This window comes from Artemia sp. Qi Xiang Cuo, chromosome 4 (assembly GCF_049724085.1).
Source record: "Artemia sp. Qi Xiang Cuo chromosome 4, ASM4972408v1, whole genome shotgun sequence".
NCBI lineage: Eukaryota > Metazoa > Arthropoda > Branchiopoda > Anostraca > Artemiidae > Artemia > Artemia sp. Qi Xiang Cuo.
Window position 1 is genome coordinate 78,197,215 of NC_142797.1, and position 23,026 is coordinate 78,220,240.

At 35.3% G+C, this 23,026-nt stretch overlaps 1 protein-coding gene across 2 annotated transcripts in view; it reads right to left on the reverse strand.

Moving 5' to 3' along the window:
- LOC148953460 (tyrosine 3-monooxygenase-like) overlaps positions 1–23,026 on the reverse strand; it is a 48,266-nt gene that overhangs the window by 11,961 nt on the left and 13,279 nt on the right. For both annotated transcript variants that reach the window (XM_089087691.1, XM_089087692.1), the window contains exon 4: positions 11,498–11,637. In XM_089087691.1, the coding sequence (XP_088943817.1) occupies positions 11,498–11,637 (140 nt within the window). The remainder of the gene's footprint in view (positions 1–11,497; positions 11,638–23,026) is intronic.

Sequence of the window (23,026 nt, forward strand, 5' to 3'; positions counted from 1 at the left end):
GTTATGAACGTTGCCCATTGTTTACATATAGTATTTGTTATTTGGAAGTATGTAGACGTTTTCAGGAGAGATTTTTTCTGGTGGGGAGGGGGGTCGGAGGAGGAGAATAAGTAGGAGGACTTTTTCATGGAAAATATTGCCATAGGGGAAGAGACATTTCCATGGGGGGTGCCGGATTTCCAAGCATTATTTTAAAAAACGATCAGAAATTAAATAAAAGAAACTATTTTTTTCAACTGAAGGTAAAGAGCAACATTAAAACTTAAAGAAACAGAAATTATTACGTATATGAGCGGTTCTCCCCCCCCCCGTCAATACCTCGGTCTTTACGCTAATTTTTTTTAGTACTTTCAAAAGAGCTATCTATTCTAATTAAACGGCCTTTGTGATTCAGGGGTCATTCTTAAAGAATTGGAACAACATCCGAACTTTAGCGTAAAGAGCGAGGCATTGACTAGGAAGAGAACCCCACATTTACGTAATAAAAATATACGAATATAGAAGTTCGATAGGTAAGTTATTTCGTAAGTTACGTCAGATCAAAATTTCGAGAAAGCCATTTAGCCAAAAAAAAAGGAAAATTAATATCAAAATTTCATTTCAATTATTCATGGACGGTGAGCCAAAATCAGTGCTGCATTAATTCAAAAACATTCAGAAATTAAATAAAAAAATAATTTTTTTAACTGAAAGTAAGGAGCGATATTAAAACTTAAAACGAAGAGAAATTATTCCGTTTATGAAAGGGGCTGTCCCCTCCTCAACGCCTCGCTCTTTACGGTAAAGTTTTTTATTGTTTTAAAAATAAAATTGTGAGACAGAATAAAACCTTAGCGTAAAGAGCGAGGCTTTCTTATAATTTCGTGGTAAAAATGTGTTTTGATTTTATTGGTATATGCCTATTATGTATTCTTGTAATTCAATCACATTGTTTCATATGTGTATGTCAGAAGGGGAAGCCATATAGCCCCACCTTTTTATACCTTATTATAGATTTATTACCTTTTTATAGATTTATTTCAAGCATAAGCTATTTTGGATATCGCTCTGCTATTGGTGGCATATTTTAATAGCGTGTTTCCGGAATATGTACTCCGGAAAAATAACAGTTCTGGAATATGGTTTCTGGAAGTGTTTAAGTATTTTTGATACTGAATAAAATTTTAGAAGGAAAATTAAACCTAAGGATTTTTAAATAAGAAAAAGAGGTTTATTTCCATCGTTATCATTACTTAAGTATGCTTAAAAAATAATGCCCAGCTCTTTAATTACGCTAATTGGATTGAAACTTGTCTTGGTTTTCCTGATCAAAAAGTGATCTTCTCAACAAAACCTCGTTTTTTTTCCTAACAACCGCTTTCTTGGAAAAAAATGTATTTACATTTTTTTTTAATTAAATTCAGTAAAGTCTGTGATAGGACCTTAAAAGTTAGGACTACCATGAACTCCACTGAGTACCGCGTTGCTTAGCTACTCGCATAATTTTATGTTTTGTTTGTAACTTAAACCCGTTTTAAGAATATTTAGATTACTAATAGAATTGTTTTTTTCAAAGCACAAGAATTGTTTCACCTGCTACTGAAAACTGCGAAAACGAGTCATCCCACGCACTAAACGAGCCGAATTTGGTCTTGATTCTCAACCGATCATTTATTGTTCTCTTAAAATGTTCTCAAAAAGAAAGGATTTAACTTAAAAATATTAACCTTGTTTCATTTTTTAAGAAACTAAATATTGCCTTGGCATTGATTTAAAGATAAAACTTAGGGGTGCCTAAATTAAAGTATTAAATTTACGTTTTTTTCATTAATAATACCACTTGAGCATGCTTTTGGATATTGCACCTATTTAATTACAATAGTTGTGTATAGCTGTGAACTTGTCTTAATTATGCGGATCAAAAAGTTATTTTATCTACATTTCTTTTCTTAATTCCAAAGAACCATTTCATGTAGAGTGATATTTCCCACTTTTTTTTTAGTTCTGTCCAGTCTGGGTTATCTCTGAACTGTTCTGGACCCTACTGAACATCAGTTGTTTAGCTACTCGGTATAATATTATGTTCTTTTTTCTTATTTAAATTTGTTTTAAGAGTACAAAAGTTATGAATAGAGGTTTTTTCTCTAAAAATACACATCCCTTCTTTTGCTTGCTTGTAAAATTAGGAAAATTAGGCATTTCATGCTAAACAAGACAGTTTTAGCTGATCCATTTCACATTTTGTTTCTTTTTGTTTTAATCTTGCACGGATATAAGCACACATGTGCATGCAGAGGATTGAGAGGAATTGGGTGAATTCCCTCCTTCACGTTGCTAAGCATGGACTTTTCATCCTAAAGCAAAGAAAAAGTGTCGCCTAAAATTTTCGTATTTTGAGCCAATTTCTAAGGTTTTTTTACTGCTCGATGAAGTAAAGTAGCCTTACCGAATATGGTTGAACAAATATTTGAAAACACTTATATTCTAATTTACAAGCAGAATAAAATTAAAGGCATAAAAAATAGATTAAGAAACAAAACAGTTCAATATGCACGAATTAAACAATTTAATAATTTGAATCCAACAATGGTATTAAAGAGTATATTGACAAAACAATTAATTCGAATTAATTTTTAGATAATTATTTTTTCTAATTATTTGAAATATTCGAATTTTTTTGCAGCAATGAAATTTCAAGTTTTGTATTTTATTCAAGGTTCCGTTCTTATGAATGCAACTTTGCACTAAGCTACTAAAGGAATAGTGCTAAATATTATTTTTTTTATTCTGTTTTTATTTCACGTAATATTTAGAAAGGCAAATTTAGATTTAGAAAGTCAGATAATTTTAATATTTGAGGGTTTACTAATGGCAGGGGCAGCTTTTAGATTGTACAACATTGAAATATTATGATCTGGCTAATCTAGTTTTGGAAAGGAAGTCTATTATGAATTTAACTTACTAGCTATTTTTTATAAAGATGGATTCAACTTATGAACCCATCCAAATGAACCCCCCAATCTAGAACAGGCAAAAGGTGCTCTATAAAAACAGAGTGGTTCCTGAAAGATGGTGTGCCTGTCCCCTTTTTAAAGGAGATTATGAAGATTTGGACCTTTTTCTCCGGAAGTACCCGGTGCTCTTTGATTTAAGGGGAAATTATTTACATGGCATTGTTTTGATGCTTCCTCGCATTCTACAAAGTAGTAATCTAACCACAATGACTCGAGTTGGTGTGTTTATAGATAAATGTTTAGAAGAAATTTAAATATTTGAGTTATTTGGTTTGCAGATTAGGTGTTTTTTTTGTATTTTGTTTTGGTTGGGATCTCCTTGTTTTGTCTAATTTTTTTGTTGTGTATATTACCCTTGGGCTTTTAAAATACACTGATATATTTATCTGTCTATTCTTTACATGATAGCGAAAATACAGTTTCATTTCAGAGTTCAGTGAGGTAACACCAACATTGAATTGGATATTATTCCTGTATTGATTTATTTTTATTAGGTCATAATTTATTCCAAGTGAGTTGTTGACCTGAGTTAACTTTAAGAGGATTATAAATTGGAATCTATTTTGCTTTCAGTTTGACCTATATTTCGATATTTATTAATTCAGTATTTTTTCTTGAATTAATATCGAGACTTTTTAATTTGTGTGGTGATTGCGATAGCCATGAAAAGCTCTGACGAAACGCCTGAACTTGTATATTCTCCGGTTCTGAATTTTATTCAAAGCAATTTTGCTGAGCAGAATTGAGGAGGATATTATCAAAAGATATTGTATGGAGTTTTTTGACGTGAATATAGTCAAAGAAGCTAAAAGTTTACTGTGGCAAATAAGTGCACCTGAATCGGATTGCCCAGTACGTAAGGGGAACAATGCACTTTCTAATCATTTTAGTGATATTATTTCTCTGTTAAGATCTCTTGACAGTAGCGACACTTTTGTACCTATGTTTGTGATAAAGCGATCTACAGAGGTGCCATGTCTCCCTGTAAATACTTCTTTACTCTCTAAGTTTAATGAGCTACAACAAGTGGTTGTTGAAATGTCAGGGAAACTTGACAATTATCAGTTGAATTTTCCTCAACTACCCAAACCTACCCCAGCAATTTACACTCATACGACAGTTATTGTCTCTAAAGTGCCTTCAGATCTGTCTGATCCGATTAAACGCAAATCTGTTCTCGATCAAAACTGGGCATGAATTAGTTTGTAGCGTAAAACCTGTTAATGACAGATGGTATGTCAATATTAATAAGTCTGCAACTGAAGATTTTTGTACATCAGTTCAGAACTTTATTACCGGAGCAACAGTTAAAGTACAATCCAATCGAATTTTTGGGATTCTCAGAGGTTTCCCAGTTGATGTCGACCCTTCAGTTATTTATAGACTGCAAGGTATAATAAGTGCAAATCGACTGGGCCAGACTATGTCAGTCAAGCTTGAATTTGAAGACTCCTTCACTCAGTCTGCTTATTTCAAAGAAGGAATTAAAGTTGGATATGAATTTTTTCGAATTCACGAATTTAAGGAAATACCTAAATACTGCTTCAAATGCCGATCAAACGAGCACTTTCAAAGTACTTGCACCAGCAGTGTTCCAAAATATGCAAGATGTACTGGGCCACATCTTTCTACTAAGGATAGTCCTTGTAGTGCTGTTCCCAAGTGTGCTAACTGTGGTAAAAATAATGCTTCTTATAGCCTGTCCTGTGCCCTGTATATAAGGAACTAATGCCGCGCTCCCACGAGTTTTCAATAATATCGCTTAATATTAATGGTACAAAGAATAAGGAATTTGTTATTGATGAGCTCTACAATGATTTGCATTTGGTCTGTTTACAGTAGAATCTTCTTACAGACTTTAGCATTAACGTTATACGTCGGAGCCTTCATAATGATGTGTTTTTTACTGCTGCCAGAGCTATCTTGTGTTTTTAAGCGCAATCCTAATTTGGTTTTGCCGGTGATTTTTTGCTCGGATGAGTTTTTTTGGCTGTTTGTATGGGCACTATAGTTTTCATTAATTCTTATCTGCCTTATGATGACCGTTCTTCCAGATCGATCGCTAGATATGCTAAAGCTTGTAACACGTTGAAGTTTTTAGTGGAAAAAAGTCTTTCTATTTCTCTAGATTATATGATCATTGGTGACCTCATTATTCATCTGTAAGAAGTGATTTCTTGTTATCTTGCCTTCCATCTTATCATATTATACCCAAAACTCATCCGTTTTCTTATATTCGCCATTCAGGCAGTAAGAGCAATATTGGTCACAGTATTTGCTCACCTAGTATTACTACATCAATAGTGTTTGTACACGCTGAAGAACAAGACTTAGACCATCTCCCTATTTCACTTACTCTTACGCTGAATTTAAACCCTGAAAGCATTTGTAAAGTACCCCGGTCTTCAAAATGGTTTGAAAAAACTAATAGGAAAAGAGAGCTGATGTTCCTCTCTATGCGTTTACACTAACAAACTTGCTGTCTGCTATACGAGTTCCCTATCATCTGCTTCAGAGCTCTATACAAATGAATTGCAAAAAGGACCTGGATTGCTATTATAATAAAATAATTAAATGTCTAAATGATGCCGAGGCAGTTGCACTGCCGCTGCAACGTGTTAGATGTGGTATGCAAAAACCTATTTGGTCTTTAGATCCTAATTTAAAAACTTTGAAAAATAAAGCTAAGCTTTGGTTAGAAGTATGGAATGAATGTGATAGACCGCCTTGTAGAATTGTATCTGACCTTAAGCGTAAGACGCGCAGTGAATATAAAAGATATCTTAAGTCAATGCGTTATCGTGATATGGATTTTTCAGTGTCAAAGAGAGAATGGCGAAAAGTTATTAATTCTGAGTCGATTAGAAGTGATGTGCCAAGTAGTGATTGTCTTCCTGCATCTGCTTGGCATGGCCATTACTCGTCTATTTTTTCTAATGTTAATTACCGTTTGCATTCTTTGTATATTCATTCCCTTTCCGCTATTTTTAGTACCCCCTCTATCTCAGCGTCTTTGTGTTCCCATTTCTCTTTCATCCGTAGTAGAAGCAATTAAGAAACTTAAATCAGATAATGTTGATATGATGGTATATCTAGATTTCACCTTTTATTAGATTGCTCCCCCCTTATTGACCATATACACCTACTTCTCCAGATGTGTATTTGTACTTTTAGTGTACCGGAGAGTTTTTTGTGTGGTACTGTTTCTTCAATTTTAAAGAAGGTAAATTCTCCTTTAATTTGCTCTTCTTACCGACCTATTTCTGTCTCTTTTAGTAAAGTTCTTGAGCATGTATTACTACCTTTTGTGACTAATAATATGCTTGAGAGAGATAACCAGTTTGGATTTAAGCCCGAAGTAGGTTGTCAACACGCACATCGTGTATTATCTTCTTTGCTCCTTGAAAATTCTTCTAAGGGAAGGAGTATATATCTTTGTACTTTAGATCTATCAAAAGCTTTTGATAGTGTATGTCATAGTCAGCTTTTTTCTGCTCTTCGTGGTTGCGGTGTCAATCTATCGGTTATTTTGCTTCTTCGATACTGGTACTCTAATTCTGTTCATCATTATTGGCCGACGCTGATGATCTGCTTCTTATAAGCTGTACTGAAACTGATTTATCTAACATAGTTTCTTGTGTTGCCACTTCTTTTTCAGACATAGGCCTTTCTCTTAATGTAGATAAATGTAAATTTCTTTCTCTTAATAACATTTCTAGTACTTTCCTTCGCTGCCGTGACTTTACTATCTCTCTCGTAGATTCTCTTCGATGGCTCGGTATTTCTATTACTAATAGTCTTCCGAGCTTGCGCCAGCGCACAGTCTCAGATACTGATATGAAAATTAAATTAGGATATGCTAAGATTGTTGCCAATAGAGGTAAATATAATAAACTCGTGTTAGCCAAGCTCTACTCAACTTTTTGTGACCATTCAATTCTTTTTGCTTCTGGAGTTTTTCGCCTTCTTAAGAAAAATGAGTTAAAAAGAATCCGGATTAATTATTTTAGATTTTGTAAATTTTTGTTGTTTCTTCCACCTTGGACCAAAAACCAGGTAATTATTAATAAATTTTTTGTTCCTAATACTACTGAAAAACTGGAAGCACTACACAGAAAACTTTCAAATACCGCTTGTATTCGTTTTTCTCCGCACCATCACCTTATCAGGTTTTTTCAGTCGCAAGTTATTTTTCTTTTATTTGTTTGTTTGTTTTTCTCTGTTTGGTCACTCCACATTTTTTAATATTGTAAAGAATGAGTAAAAATCAAATAAAGATAATAAAAATGACGGCTTGTGTCCATATTTTTGTATATTACTGCTTATTAGATTCTGCAAGTTGTGAGTTTTTTTTTCTCTTCTTCTTTTACCCCTCCTTTCATGTTATTTCTCTTTTGCTTTAGTTGCTTTTAAATTTTTATGTGTTACTCTGTAACTGGTGATCTTTGATTTCTATATTGATTTGTGTTGCATTTTATGTGTTTTTCCTCGTGATACTCTACGTATTGTACCTCTGTACAGTGTGGGTTAAAAATAAATAATAATAATAATTTCGGAATGTCGACGGAAACGGAGGACAAATTATTCTTGAATACTGTGTTGAACTTCGTAAGCCGTAGTATGGAAAGACGAGAAAAACTGGAGGGAATAATGCCAACAAACCCATCGAATGGCCAAGCGCTTCAAACCAGCCTGATAAGCCCTCCTATGCAATTGTACTGAAAAATCTGTCCGAGTCGCTTGATACCCCAATTGCTAGGAAGAGATTCAAAGATTCGGTATGTGCGGATACGAGTGACATATCTGAATTACGGAGAGTCAAATCGCACTGGAAACTAGTAGTTCGCTCATAAAACACAGCTGAAACCATTGTTGAGTCAATCAAGACCAACCAGCCGCAGATCTCTGCTGCCATAAAGAGCCCTAACTATACTGGTGTAGTGAAACAAGTCCCCTCTGACGTATTGGCGGATGAGCTAACTGCGCTGATCCCCAGAGCTACCAAGTCTGAACAGCTTGGCAGTTCCCGTTCGTTCAAAGTATTTTTCAGCTGTTGATCGGATTTGGATAAATTTCTTAAGGACTCTGTGAAAATCTATTACGAAAAACTGCCCACTGATGAATTCCTTTTCTTACCCCGTCGTTGCTACTCATGCCACAACCATGGTCACCTAGCTGCCGAGCGCTCCAAGAGCCCTGTCTGCTCCAGATGAGGCGCGTCTGATCACATCTCCAAAAAGAACGATGCAGAAAAGTGTACTCGTGCTATGTTTTGCGTTTCCTGCAAGAAAGCGGGTCATACCTGCTATTGCGTAAAGTGTCCGAAAAACCAGCAAAAGGTAACTCATTAACATGATGAATAACGAAATCTCTAAATTTCACTAATTTCTTGGAATATAAACGGAAATTTTTCCGAGCGGTCTCTTTTGGTTGACCAGTTTGTGAATAAATATAATGTGATATGCCTGCAAGAACATTTCATCACAGAAGCTAACCTAAACCTACTAAATCTCTGGTCGGCCTATTCAGTGTTCTCCGTGCCTGCAAAACGTTCATCTCCGCGGGGCCGTCCGTCTGGCCGTGTTGCCACGTTGGTTAGCAATCGTCTCGCGTGCGAATTGTACGAGAACACTGACAATTTTCTTGCAACTAGACTAGATAACTTGCTAGTTATAAATGTTTACCTTCCAACTGATTACCGTGACGACAAATCTGATAGTGCTTTTGCTATAAGTGCTGCCAAACTAGCTGGCTGCCTTAAAAAAGCCGAACGCGAGTCCCTTGAGTGCATAATAGTGGGTGACTTTAACTGTGATTTAGAAGTTGATATTAGTGCCCAAAACAGTCGTTATTGCATTCTAATATGGATACTTGAGAACCGTTTTATTATTCACCGGAAGAACAGAAACTTTTCGTATATCCACCAATCTGGTTCTACGTCCAATCTAGACCATATTGTTAGCTCTAGTTATTTGCCAGTACGTGAGGTTCTTGTCCTTCCAAATAGGTTCACTTAGGATCATTTCCCAGTTCAGTGTATTATCAGTAGGCCTACCTCGTTTTCCGCTGCGAATAATTCGTCGATATTCACTCAGAGGTGGCATGAGGTTCCGGTTTGGCGTAAAATTGATTAAGAAAAGTTTCAAGATTCTTGTGATCTTGTTCTGTCAAAAACTCGCGTACCGCTTGACCTTCTTATGAAATTCTCTCATCGTGATGAAAGTGATGCGCGGTTATGTCTTAATATTTATTACGCCGAACTAACCCATGCTCTTCTGTTTGCCGAATCTCAGGGAGTACCCAAGTCTCGTGCCAGAAAAAAAAACTCAAGAAAAGGGATGGTCTTCTAATCCTTTGTTACAATTAGCATGCGAACGAGCTACCTTCTGGTACGAGATATGGAAAAAATGTGGTAGACCACACTCAGGAGTAGTTAAAGAGATTAGATTCGCATCTAAGCGTAGGTTTGGGAAGGAACTTGTTCGTCACCGTTTGCAGTTGAAATATGAGCTTTCTGAAAAAGTAATTAAAAATCCTAATCTGTTATGAAAAATATTTGATAAGAAGGAGTCAGCAGATCCCAAGTTGGATATCCCATCTTTAACATGGATAAACAATTACTTTAATGAGTTTGCAGCCTCAAAACAGGATCTTAACATTTCTGTTCAAGAAAAGCTTTCATCCCTCCTCTCATCAATTCCAGATACAAATTTCATGGTTACCCAATCACAGGTTGTGTCCGCGGTCCGACGGTTGAAAAAGAAGAAATCGGCTGGCATTGACCGTGTATCCGCCCTTCACCTTAGCCATTGCAGCCCAACCTTCATGAGACACCTAACTCTTCTCTTTCAGATGATCTTCACTACTGGACTCGTACCATCGGCATTCAGTAATGAGTCGCTTAGGCCAGTCCCGAAGAAAGGAAAAAATACTTCGGAATGTGCTTCGTTCAGACCGATCACAGTAGCACCAACGCTTTGCAAAATATTCGAACTCTGGGTCATTGATGAAATCTGGGAAAAATGTTGGACTCCTCCTTCCCAGTTTGGGTTCCAGAGGGATCTTGGTTGTGGCCACGCCATTTCTGCTTTGGCTTCAGTCTTGATTGACGCTTATGAATCAAAGGAGTCCATTGTTATAGGTCTACATGACGTCTACTGTGCCTACGACTCACTTCTCCACGACCAACTCATTCTGGATATGGGAAAGAGAGGTGTGCAGAAGGACATCCTACTACCCATTAAAGACATGTACGAAAACCTACAGGCTGAACTCCTACTTCCTGGCCATGGTCAAGCCCTAACTGAACATACACCAGACGTGATGCTGTCCTACCAAGGGAATCCTGTTGTCCCATTAGAAAACAGTGTTCGACAAGGGTCAGTCAAATCTCCATGTGCCTTTAATAGTTGTATTATTGAAGCACAGGCTACTATCGAAACAACATGCATAGCTCGTGGCATAGACGTTACAATGATAGCCTACGCCGATGACAGTCTGAGCCCCAGCCGCACAGTCGCAGGTACAGAGACCACCTTCTCCACACTACAATCAAACTACAGGCACATTGGCCTTGAATGTAACCCGCAGAAATCGGATATTCTTATGTTCATCTTGCGCCAAGAAGAGGTCTCGTCTCTGAGCCTAGGAGAACTATCTGTAGCCCCTGTCTCGAAAATTATTTACCTTGGTTTACCAATTGGAAAGGATTTAAAAACTACCCGCTCCCTTCTTATTTGATCATCTACGTAAATGCCTGGCTTTTGCTTACAGCAGAGTAGTCACATCTAAAATCCGTTTCAACCGTTTAATTCTGGCTCGACTTTATAACGCAGTATCCCTTCCCCAGTTCCTGTACCTAATCCCTTTTTGGAGAATGTTTCCCGAGCCAGAGAAAAGAAAGCTCAGATCCGCGTTTTTTATGTATGCGAAGTTCTTGTTGCGGCCCCCGCCGTGGACAAGAAATTCGCACCTTATTAAAAATTTTAAAACTGCGGACCCAACGGCAGCTATAATTGAACAAATTAAACGGTACAACAAGAAAGTCTCTTCCCACCCTTGGTGCCGTTTGCTAAGGCAGTAAATCACTGTCCATTTAATTTTATTTGCACATCTCTTGTCATATTTAGTCTTTTTACCGTCTCTTGTCATATTTAGACTAGTTGATTGAGTCCGTTGATTATGAATTGAAGTTATCAAGTATTTTGCTGTAAGTTAGGTTAGTTGAATTGGAGTTATCAATCATATTGCTTATGTTTCTTCAGTAGTTGGTAGTTTAAAAAGTAAAATTTCTTACGTACCTGCAGTGCAGTGTATAATTGAGTTTTTGTTTCTCGTCTTTGTAATTTGTTCGATTATGTGTAATGTGTTGTAATTTGTTTTTTGTGTGTGTTTTTCTTTTTTAGTGATACTCCGTCTTTTGTACCTTTTTTTGACGGGTAATAAATAATTAAATAAATAAATAAAATAATTGATGTATTTTCGTATTTTGATTTATAACTTACCTCTATAGTTTTCAGTGTTTTATAAAGTGAGCCGAGGTTCTCTTTGGACTTGAAAATCATGCAGAGCCTTTGATTAGGTTGTGAAATTAAACTAGTAATCTCATTGTTGAGAAACAAATCATCCTCCATTATGGTTTCTTCTGGAAAATCAAAATACAAACATGTAAATAGACAAATGATAAGTAAACAATAGCATGTAAACAAACAATTATAAGAAATTAAAATATAAACTAGATAAAATGTAACATGACTTTGGAAGGTTCTCACTTGTGTTTCCCCTAGTTCCACTATCTACAAAATAAGGTTTGTCTAAAAGATTTGAAACAATTGAAGGTACTTGTCGGTTATATAAAACACACTCAAGAAGTTAAGTTTGGTTAATGCTAGGGAAATAAAACAAATTATGATGAAAATATATCAGTTTAGAAGCAAATTTCTGCTATATACTTACACATTAGGGGGGAGGGAGGGGAGGGGGGGGGTAAATCATAGCATATATTAAATACGTAACCAACCCTAACCAAAATACCAACTAAATACTTGAATAAAATATAGCTAAAATTTATTTTCCAATCCATTCAAAGATAAGTTTCTCGAATAAAGAAGTTGCTTGGCCAGTTTCTTGGCTTATGTTCGCATCATTAGCGATCAAAATTCTCGAGTGTGTTTTATATAACCGACAAGTACCCAATAGAAATTATAATTCTATAAATTCTACTCTTTATAAATTTTACTCTCTTCCTCTTTTGGAAATTCACCTAACACCAATACAGTCAGTCCTCTGTGCAGCAATTTAAGTACAGAAGATATCTCTCTCTTGCTACCAAAATTTTAATGGAGCCGAAAAGATATTGCCGAGTTTTCAATAGAGCAAAACTTAAGAACACTTGACAATTTAAAACACTGACGAAGGTATTAGATCCTCTCTCTTCTTTTTGATATATTTTAATATTACTGACAAATCCTTGTTAATATCCCCCAATAAAAACAAAACCCTTTAACGTTTAGGATCCTTATAATTCTTAACACTAGATGGAAAACAAATTGAAAGTTTCTTCTCTTACCCCTTGCTTTTGGAAAAAACTACTTATCCCAAATTATTCAAATAAGTTCTTCCCCCACTGGCTGTCATGGCGATCAGAGTACATCATTCGTAGCGAGCTAATTTAATTATTTTTACAAAGTTTGGTCTGCGTAATTTGCTAATTTAGTTCCTCAAAGTTCTATGCTAAATAAAAACAAACATTTGTTTTTTAAGCTAAATATATTGGCACGTAATGGGTGCATGTCGTCCTTTTAAATCCCCTCCCCGAGAAGACCCAAAACATACAGCAGTGAAAATCAAGGATTTTGCAGTAGGCATCAAGACATGGCTAATTGTAGAAAATTGCAAAGACCGAGTAATTGAGAGGCAAAATGTTTAAATGGCACGGGTAAATGGTGGGAGTAAGTATGACTCTCTTATTGGATATGACTCTCTTCTACAATATTTGAAAAATATTTTTTAATTTCTAGCAGAAAAGTACTTTTAATTCTTAGTCCCCTTGGAAAATTTTACCTTGAAAATTCTAAAGGAGGCCAGGGAAGGAATTTTAGGTACATGTTGAATTGAAAGCTCCATAGTGAATAAACGGAAATTGAGGATCCATCCCCTCCTCAAAACAAAGCCATATAGAGGGTTTGAGCAGGCTAACTAACCAAACTAGGCCACAGGTACAAAGCCCTGCAGCAACTGCAACCCTTGGGCAACATGTGCCGATCAAAATATACAACCTCTCTCAGGGATAAAAACTTGTGCGGTCCGTATCACGTGGAATTTAGAAACTCCAGAAGCAATATGCATAAAATGTCCAGTGTGCAAAAAGCATAAATCGAACAAGTACGCCAATTACTACTTTTCATGGATGTTTGCCCGCAAACTTTCTATTGTGACGATTCTCAACGATTTCGGCAACCCTCGACTATGGACAAGCCACAAAATGATGTATTTACGAAAGTAAAGATTAACCAGGCACTGTTACAGGGTTGAAAGCACTGTATATAAATAATAGACAATAATAGGATCATTCCCTATCTCAACCATTATACAAAGCCGGACCGAGATGGGAATACTCCGGAGAATGTATAAACATAAGCGACATTAGATTTTTTCACGGGTAGACAAGTCAGATTTCTCTTGAACGCGAAACTTGGTTTCACCTATGTAACATTAAATATTAAAGAATCTAATTTTAAATTATTTTTTTCTAATACTTATATAAAAATCGGTAACTAGTAGTGCAATGTAATTATTTGATGTTTTTAGGGAATACAAGTAGGTTTCGAAGTCTCGACTTGGTTTCAAATGCTTTTGCGTCTATAAGTAAATATTGAATCTGCTGTTGGATCGTGCTCGAGCCGCCTAGAGGTGCGAGTAAAGCCCTAGATGCTGATCTTTACCATGTTTAATCGAGATAAGATAAGTTTTTTCTATTGAATTTTTTAATTAAAAATTTTTTATTTTTTTTCTTATAAAACGAGCAGAAGCTATATTATCTATGAAAGGGGATTCAACCTCCTAAAGCCTTGTCTTTACACTTAAGCTAATTACATACTTTTAGTGAGAACCTAGTCAATATCTACATTATCTTGAAACTTTAGCGTAAAGAGTGGGAGGATTTAGGGGTTAGTAGCCTTTTGGATAAACAAGACAATTTATCTTCGTTTTGAAATTGCTTTTTAGTTCCTTAAAAAAAAATTGTGTTTTTTTTTTGTTTCTGTCCGTTTTTAGTATCGCATTCAGATTCATCTACCCTACCCTTCATCCCCCTGGTTTCTGCGCTAAAGATATAATTTTGCATAACAATGCTTCAAAACGTTAACCACCGCTGGAAAAAGCTCCTTAAAAATTGGTGGGAGGGGGTGGAAATACCGAAATGATTTTTCTGTTCATGATTTTAAATGTTCTAATTTTGTTGGGGGGATGAGGCTCATTTGGCTAATATATTTCCTAGGGAGTGCCACTCTACTTCATTCATATCTGTTAAGCTACGATACATTTTTTTTCTTTTTTGCTTTCTCGAGGGGTGATTGTATCAAGCTGATGGTCCTAGGAAATTGAGATAGTCCTCATTCAAGCGTAAATTATAAGTTCTGGTAACCTTTATGAGTATCCTAAAGGATTTTTCCATAAGAAAGTTGCGCTTTCTACTATTTTGTGAAACCGATGTACGATTTTGCCCCAGAGAGGGCAAATTTGCAATCGACTAAGAATTCTGATATAGTCAATTGATTTGAGGGTAAAAAAAAACTCATATCGTAAAACTTGTCGTAAAACTAAGTATCGAAAATCTTCATAATGAATTTTCCAGTTTCAGAGGATAATTTCATCAGTTAACCCAGGATAAGGTCACTCACCTAGTATCAAGTGAGAGCATTGTTTTGTTAATTGTCGATATTAGTGAGTGGCTCGTTTTTGTCTTTAAAAAAATTTAATTTTTGATTTTGAGGTTTAGCCCCCCCCCCCCCGAAATGTTGGTTTGACTCGTAAAAACGTAACAAAAATGTATATAAACAAATTTTGTATGTGTTTTTTTTTTGTGTGTAGACCCCCCCAAAAAAAAATCTTTGAGTAAAACTCGCTCCGAGAAAAAAAAAATCCTGGGTACGGCCTTGAAAGGCATCTAGAGTTGGAAAGTAGCTTGATAATTCTGATGCCCTTTTTTAACCAGTATATAAAATAGGCATAATAGTATCTCCCGTATTTAAGGTAGATCAGCCGTCGAAACACTCTACCAGAAATAATTATTTTTTTATCTTTACATTTTTGGTTCTTGGGAGGGCTTGGATTTGGATTTAATACTTCAACAAAAACATGTCCCTATTTTTTTCTATGTACTATTTACTCCCATTTTCGCAACGTAGCAATGCCATCTACATTAATTTATTAATTCTGTTTGTTTTGATTTAATGTGTTGTTAGTTTGCTTTATACGCTGTATATTATCATCACGTAACTTTCTCTTATAGCGCTGAAAAAGGGAAATGGTTGTTCTCCTGAAATATTCACTTTGTTTTGTCGAGTATTTTTTTCACTTAGAAAAAGCCCTTTTTTATGTTAATTTCTTTAATTTATTTTTTGTCCAGTTTAAGAGTAAGGAACACCACATGTTGGCCCTTTTCATTCCTAAAAGGTCACACAGTCAAGACAAATGATTAATGTAAACATTTGTTGTTAAGCTTTATCTAACTAACTTGATTTACTTAATGTTTCATAAAATTATGTACAATGATATTTAATTGCGCATCACTTCTTTTGAGATATTAAATAAAAAAAACAAGTTTTTTAAACTGAAAGCAAGGAGTGACATTAAAACTTAAAACGAACAGATATTATTTCGTATATTAAAGGGGCTGTCCCCTCCTCAACGTCTCGCTCTTTACGCTAAAGTTTTTATTGTTTTAAAAAATAGAGTTTTGATAAAGAGTCAAACTTTAGCGTAAAGAGCGAGGCATTGAGGAGGGGACAGCCTTTTTCATATACGGAATAATTTCTGTGCGTTTTAAGTTTTAATGTCGCTCCTTATTTTCAGTTTAACAAACTTGTTTTTTTTATTAAATTTCTGATCGTTTTTTAGTTAATGCAGCTTTTATTTTAAAATGCGAAATTCCACATTTTTGCAGATGGGAGTTTCAAGCTTCTTTAATAATGTTCTTTGATAAGCTGAATCTGATGGTGGGATTTTTGTTAAAGTTAATTTAAAAAATGTGCAATTAAAACAAAATTTTATTGTTTAAAAAAAATTGAGTTGTGAGAAAGTCAAACTTTAGCGTAAAGAGCGAGGCGTTGAGGGCGGGACAGCCCCTTTCATATACGGAATAATTTCTGTTCGTTTTAAGTTTTAACGTTGTTCCTTACTTTCAATTAAAAAATTTTTTTTTTTATTTCATTTGTGAACGTTTCTGAATTAATGCAGATTTTGATTTTGGCTCACCCTGCATGAATAATTAAAACGAAATTTGCATATTAATCTTGATTTGATTTGGTTAAATGGCTTTCTCGATATTTGTTTAATTTTATTTACAAACTTTTTTATTATTAATAAATACACGTAACTTACGAGTTAAATTACGTGACGAACTTCTATATTCATATGTTTGTAATACGTATATTAGGGGGTTTGCCCCCTAGTCAATACCTTGCTCTTTAAGCTAAAGTTCGAATTTTATTCCAATTATTTAAAAATGACCCCTTAATCACAAAGGCCGTTAATTAGAATAAATAGCTCTTATGAAAGTACTAAAAAATCTTTGGCTTAAAGAGCGAGGCATTGACTAGAAGGTAAACCCAATCATATAGCCAATCATATAATTTCTGATCTTTTTTTAAATAATGCTGGGAAATCCGGCGCCTCGTTCATAGCAATTTCCCTTCCCCCATGAAAACTTCCTTCATTAAAAGATCCTCCCATATCACCCCCGACCCACCCCCACCCCCCACTACCAGAAAAATTCCCCCTGAAAACGTCTGTATACTTCACAATAACCAATACTATATGTTAACATTGGGTAAAGTTCATACCTTTCAGCCCTCCCCCTGGGGGCTTTGAGGGATTAAGTCATCCTAAAAGACATAGTTACAATATTTTCGACCATACTGAACAAAATGGCTATCTCAAAATTTTGATCGGGTGACTTTGGGAAAAAAATGAGCGTGGGAGGGGGCCTAGTTGCCCTTCATTTTTTTGGTCACTTAAAAAGAAACTAGAACTTTTAATTTCTGTTCCAATGAGCCCTCCCACGATATTCTAGGACCACTGGGTCGATACGATCACCCCTGGGAAAAAGAAAAAAACAAACAAATAAATACGTATCCGTGATCTTTCTTCCGGCAAAAAATGGAAAATTACACATTTCTGTAGATCGGAGCTTGAAACCTCTACAGTATGGTTCTCTGATACGTTGAATATGATGGTGTGGTTTTCATTAAGTTTCTATAACTTTTAAGGGGTTCTTTTACCCTTTTTTCGAAAATAAGCCAAATTTTCCCAGGCACGTAACTTTTGATGGGTAAGATTAAACTTGATGAAACTTATATATTTGAAATCAGAATTAAAATTTGATTCTTTTGATGTATCTATTGGTATCAAAATTCCGCTTTTTAGAGTTTCGGTCACCATTGAGCCGGGTCGCTCCTTACTTACAGTTCGTTATCACGAACTGTTTGATAAAAGATTTCATTCATATGCTTAACGGCGCAAAGACGGATATGTGTCTCATGACCATGGTCAAGAAATTTACCAGAAAGAGGAGGACGGTGACACCGGTAATTTTGTTTTTATTGACAAGAAAGGGGAGGACGGTAATTTTGTTTTTATTGACGTTTAAATGGAAATATTGTTGCCGTTTTTTATCTAACAGTTGGTGGTAACAAGCTGTAAGCAAGGAGCAACTCATGGTAACAGTAACCAAACGGTACTTATGTGTTATATAATACACCCTCGAGAGCTTGTATCGCGAATATGAGACAATACCCGGTTTTCACAATGTTTACCAGACAATTAGCTTCGGCTCGGTGGGAAACTACATTATAGCTATATTTTAATTAAATATTTAGTTGGTATTTTGGTTAGTTTAGTTTATGTTATGCATTTAATATAATGCGCTCAGGGCGGCCCCCTTCTATAATCCTTTGTTCTACTTTTTCATCATAATTTTCTTCATATTTTGTTTTGTTTCATTAGCATTCACCAAATTTCATTTCTCGAGAGTGTATTTATTATACAACACATAAGTACCAATCAAACTCAAAAAAATAAGTTTTAGTACCAATACATACATTAAAATAATCATTTTCTTATGGTGATTAAATAATAAAAAACAAAATTTTTTTACTGACAGTAAGGAGGAGCATTAAAACTTAAAATGAACAGAAATTATTTTGAATATGAGGGGGGATTCTTCTGGAGAGTAAAGATCCAGATTTAAAAGAAAACCTGATCTATTAGAAACATCACGTATTTGACATATTTGTTCAAAATTTTGGACAATAGCTTACAAGGTGGCAGCCTCAATTGAAATTTCAAGAGCATGTAATTTCAGCTTTTTTTGGAGAATTGAAATATATTAAGAAAAATATCAATTGACGCAAATTCCCCCGGTTTTCAAACTTGCCGCAGGTGGAATTTCTTAATGAGTTTCTTAGGAATTTCTTATCAGGTTTTCACTGCATGATGCACTTTAGAATCAGATTTCAAAATTTTTTAACATTTAATTTTTTAAGTGCAATTAATTAAAACATTTAATTGCACTGCATCATGACTTTAGAATCAGATTTCAAAATTTTCTAAAGATGGAAAAACCACCATTTATTATAAATCCATTTAATGAAACACAAGTGGAGAATGTGATACTGCAAGTGGAGCTTCTTGAGCGTAGGACCCGAAGATGAAACTTAGGAGGGATGCCTTAACACAGCACAATCAAATTGTGGGCACAAAGTGAAGTCATGAGGAGGGTCACTCCCATTCATATACAGAATAATTTATGTTTGTTATAAGTTTTAATCTCCCTCTTTACCTTTATTTGAAAATACAATCATGATGTTGTATAAATTTAATACTATAAAAGGGTGGTATTATTACTGTTCTATAGCTTTCAGCTCTTAATGATGTATAGCGATATTTCGGTTTTAAAATTCATGTTTATTAAATATCAATTTTGATCATGTTATGCAAGATAAAATTTATATACATATATAAGAAATACAAAATAATCAGAATAAAAATAAAACAATCACTTGTTATTTGTTATGGGCCAAAATAGGCAAAAAAAAGTTTAACAAAAAATGAATATTCATTCTCCAAAGCAAACATTATTATGTTTCAATAAACGATTAGATTCTGGCAACTATTTTTAGATATTTGTACATTTTGTGAATCTCACTCTGCAGAAAAAGAAGAAACGAGAATAGGTTTCAAACTTCAAGACAAGCCTTGAATAAAATGATATAGAAAAACTGTGCTTGTTAAATATCCAGAACACATTCGAGAAGTTTGCTCTGTTGAATATACGAAATACCGGTTTAGCTGCCTTTAATCAGAGACAATTAGCTTAGGCTCGGTGAAAGAACTACGTTGTAGGTATATCAAGTAGTTCGTGGTAACGAACTGTAAGTAAGGAGCGACCCGGCTCAATGGTAAGCGAAACTCTAGAAAACGGGATTTTGATACCAATTCAGCTCCCGTGCTGTGAACATCTATCCAAATAAATAGCAGTTGTAATCGGATTATATTTGAGGTGACAAAAAGGATAATTTATTGCGCAACCCAAGTATATCAAACAGTTCGTGGTAACGAACTGTAAGTAAGGAGCGACCCGGCTCAATGGTAACGGAAACTGTAGAAAACGGAATTTTGATACCAATAGATACATCAAAAGAATCAGATTTTAATGCTGATTTCAAATAAACAAGTTTCATCAAGTTTAGTCTTACCTATCAAAAGTTACGCGCCTGAGAAAATTTGGCTGATTTTTGAAAAAAGGGGAAAAGACCCCCCAAAAGCTATAGAACCCTAATTAAAATCAAACCATCATATTCAGCGTATCAAAGACCCTACTGCGGAGGTTGCAAGCTCCTATCTACAAAAATGTGGAATTTTGCATTTTTTGCCAGAAGAAAGATCACGGATGTGTGTTTATTTGTTTTTTGTTTTTTTTATTCCCCAGGGGTGATCGTATCGACCCAGTGGTCCTAAATTATCGTGGGAGGGCTTATTCGAACTGAAATTAAAAGTTTTAGTGCCCTTTTTTAGTGACCAAAAAATGGAAAGCAATTAGACCTCGTCCAACGCTATTTTTTTTCCAAAGTCAACCGATCAAAATTTTGAGAGAGCCATTTTGTTCTGCGGGGTCTAAATTATGAGAAAAGTGCCTTTTAGGATACGTTAATCCCCCGAAGTCCCCGGGGGAAGGGCTGAAAGTTATGAAGATTACCCAATGTTAACATATAGTATTGGTTATTGGGAAGTATACAGACGTTTTCAGAGGGGATTTTTTCTGGTAGTGGGGGTGGGGGGAGTGGGTCGGGGGTTATGTGGGATGATCATACCATGAAGGAAGTTTTCATGGGAGAAGGGACATTGCTATGAAGGGGGTGCCGGATTTCCCAGCATTATTTAAAAAAAGATCAGAAATTATATATAAGAAAACAAGTTTTTTAACTGAAAGTAAGGAGCAACATCAAAACTTAAAACGACAGAAAACAGTACGTATATGATGGGGTTCATCCCCTAGTCAATACCTCGCTCTTTAAGCCAAAGATTATTTAGTACTTTCATAAGAGCTATTTATTCTAATTAACGGTATTTATGATTAAGGGGTCATTTTTAAAGAATTGGAACAAATTCAAACTTTAGCTTAAAGAGCAAGGTATTGACTAGGGGGCGAACCCTCTAATATACGTATTAAAAATATAAGGATATAGAGGTTCGTTACGTAAGTTAATTCGTAAGTTACGTATATTTATTACTAATAAAAACGTTCATAAATAAAATTAAACAGGTTTCGAGAAAGCCATTTAACCAAATAAAAGTAAAATTAATATTCAATTTTTTTTTAATTATTCATGTACGGAGAGCCAAAATCAAAACCTCCATTAATTCAAAAATGTTCAGAAATTAAATAAAAAAACAAGTTTTTTTTTAACTGAAAGTAAGGAACGACATTAAAACTCAAAACGAACATAAATTATTTCCTATATGAAGGGGGTTGTCCCCTCCTCTATACCTCGCTCTTTACGCTAAAGTTTGACTTTCTCACTACTCAATTTTTTTTAAACAATGAAAAACTTTAGCGTAAAGAGCGAGGCGTTGAGGAGGGGACAGCCCCTTTCATATACGGAATAATTTCTGTTTGTTTTAAGTTTTAACGTCGTTCCTTACTTTCAGTTAAAAAAAACCTTTTTTTTTATTTAACTTCATAAGGAATGTAAGTGATTGTAATTCCTGACCTAGATTCAGTGGGAGATTATCTTTTTTATATTTTGAAATCTCATTAATAATCCGATTATGTAAATCAATTTCTCAGGACAGGCTAGCCAAATAACAATGAAGCCATGTTTGTTTCTTAATTCCCCCACTCGTGAATCAATAATTTCCCCTAGCGATTATGTAAATCAAGTTCTCAGGGCAGTCTAGCCAAACAACATCAAATAAATCGACCTTGGAAAAAGAGGTCATTGAGCGATTACGTAATCGGTCTCCCGATGGACTCTATGATCATATTGTTTCATAATTCCCCAGGCTCGTGAATCAATAATTCCCCCTAGCGATTATGTAAATCACAGATTAAAGAAGCCATGTTTGTTTCATAATTCCCCCTGCTCGTGAATCAATAATTTTCCTTTCGATTACGCAATCAAGTTCTCGGAAATTCACTTCCCCTTCGATTACATAATCAATTTCTCGGAAATTCACTTCCCCTTCGATTACGCAATCAATTTCTCGGAAATTCACTTCCCCTTCGATTACGCAATCAATTTCTCGGAAATTCACTTCCCCCTCGAGTCCTAGATCAATAACATTGCTCCCGTTAGAATTCAATGCGCATGTGCAACCTTCGTCCCGGGCCTATTACACATAGAAACATCAAATAAATCGACCTTGGAAAAAGAGGTCATTGACCCCATTACGCAATCATTCTCCCTAGGGAGGCTATGCCCATATATGGACTCCTGTCAGCGCTGGTACCCCCATCTCTACTGACCTTGAAAACAATTTCTCGGACTACAAAGCTATAACTCCACTGTGACGTCACTGCCTGCTTGAATGGATTGAGTTTATATTAGCGACGGTTTTTGGCATTGATTTGGAGGGGACTTTTATCTATTGAATATTATTACCGTAAATGCAATTATGAAACAACGGACGACTCGGATATTATTTTAAATCCAATATTGAATTTTATTTCTCGATCGATGATCGATGGTATCAAAGTAGAAACAATAATTGCTAAGTCAACAAGCTTTTTCAGTCATGAAACCATTATAAGGGCAAAGGAGGTTTTACATCAGGTGCTAGAAATTGGAACACGTTTAATTAAATACCAAAAAGACGATGAAAATGTCCTTGACATTTGTAAGTGGTTATCTATGGCATCGAAAGAAAAACGTAAGATCCCGAAATTCGTGATATACTCACCGTGTGAAATTTCAACAATTGGTGATGCGATCGTTGCAACGTTAGCCTGTCGCATGAATGAACTTTCCCGTAAAATTGACAGTTTGTCTGAGTTAAATAAGCAACATCTCGCAGTACAGGCAACTTCTGCTTGGCCCTCTTCCACTCAGTCGTCTTGCTCCAAGAACCAATCCAAGCCTCCTACCTATGCTGTTGTGTTAAAAAATTGCCCGGCCAATCTTTCATCTCCACTATTAAGGAAAGATTTTGTTGATAAAATATGTCCTGAAGCTGCAAATGATATTTCAGAGGTGTGAAACGTTCTTCATCAGAATGGAAAATTGTCGTAAAAAGTAAAACCACTGCCTCTTCAA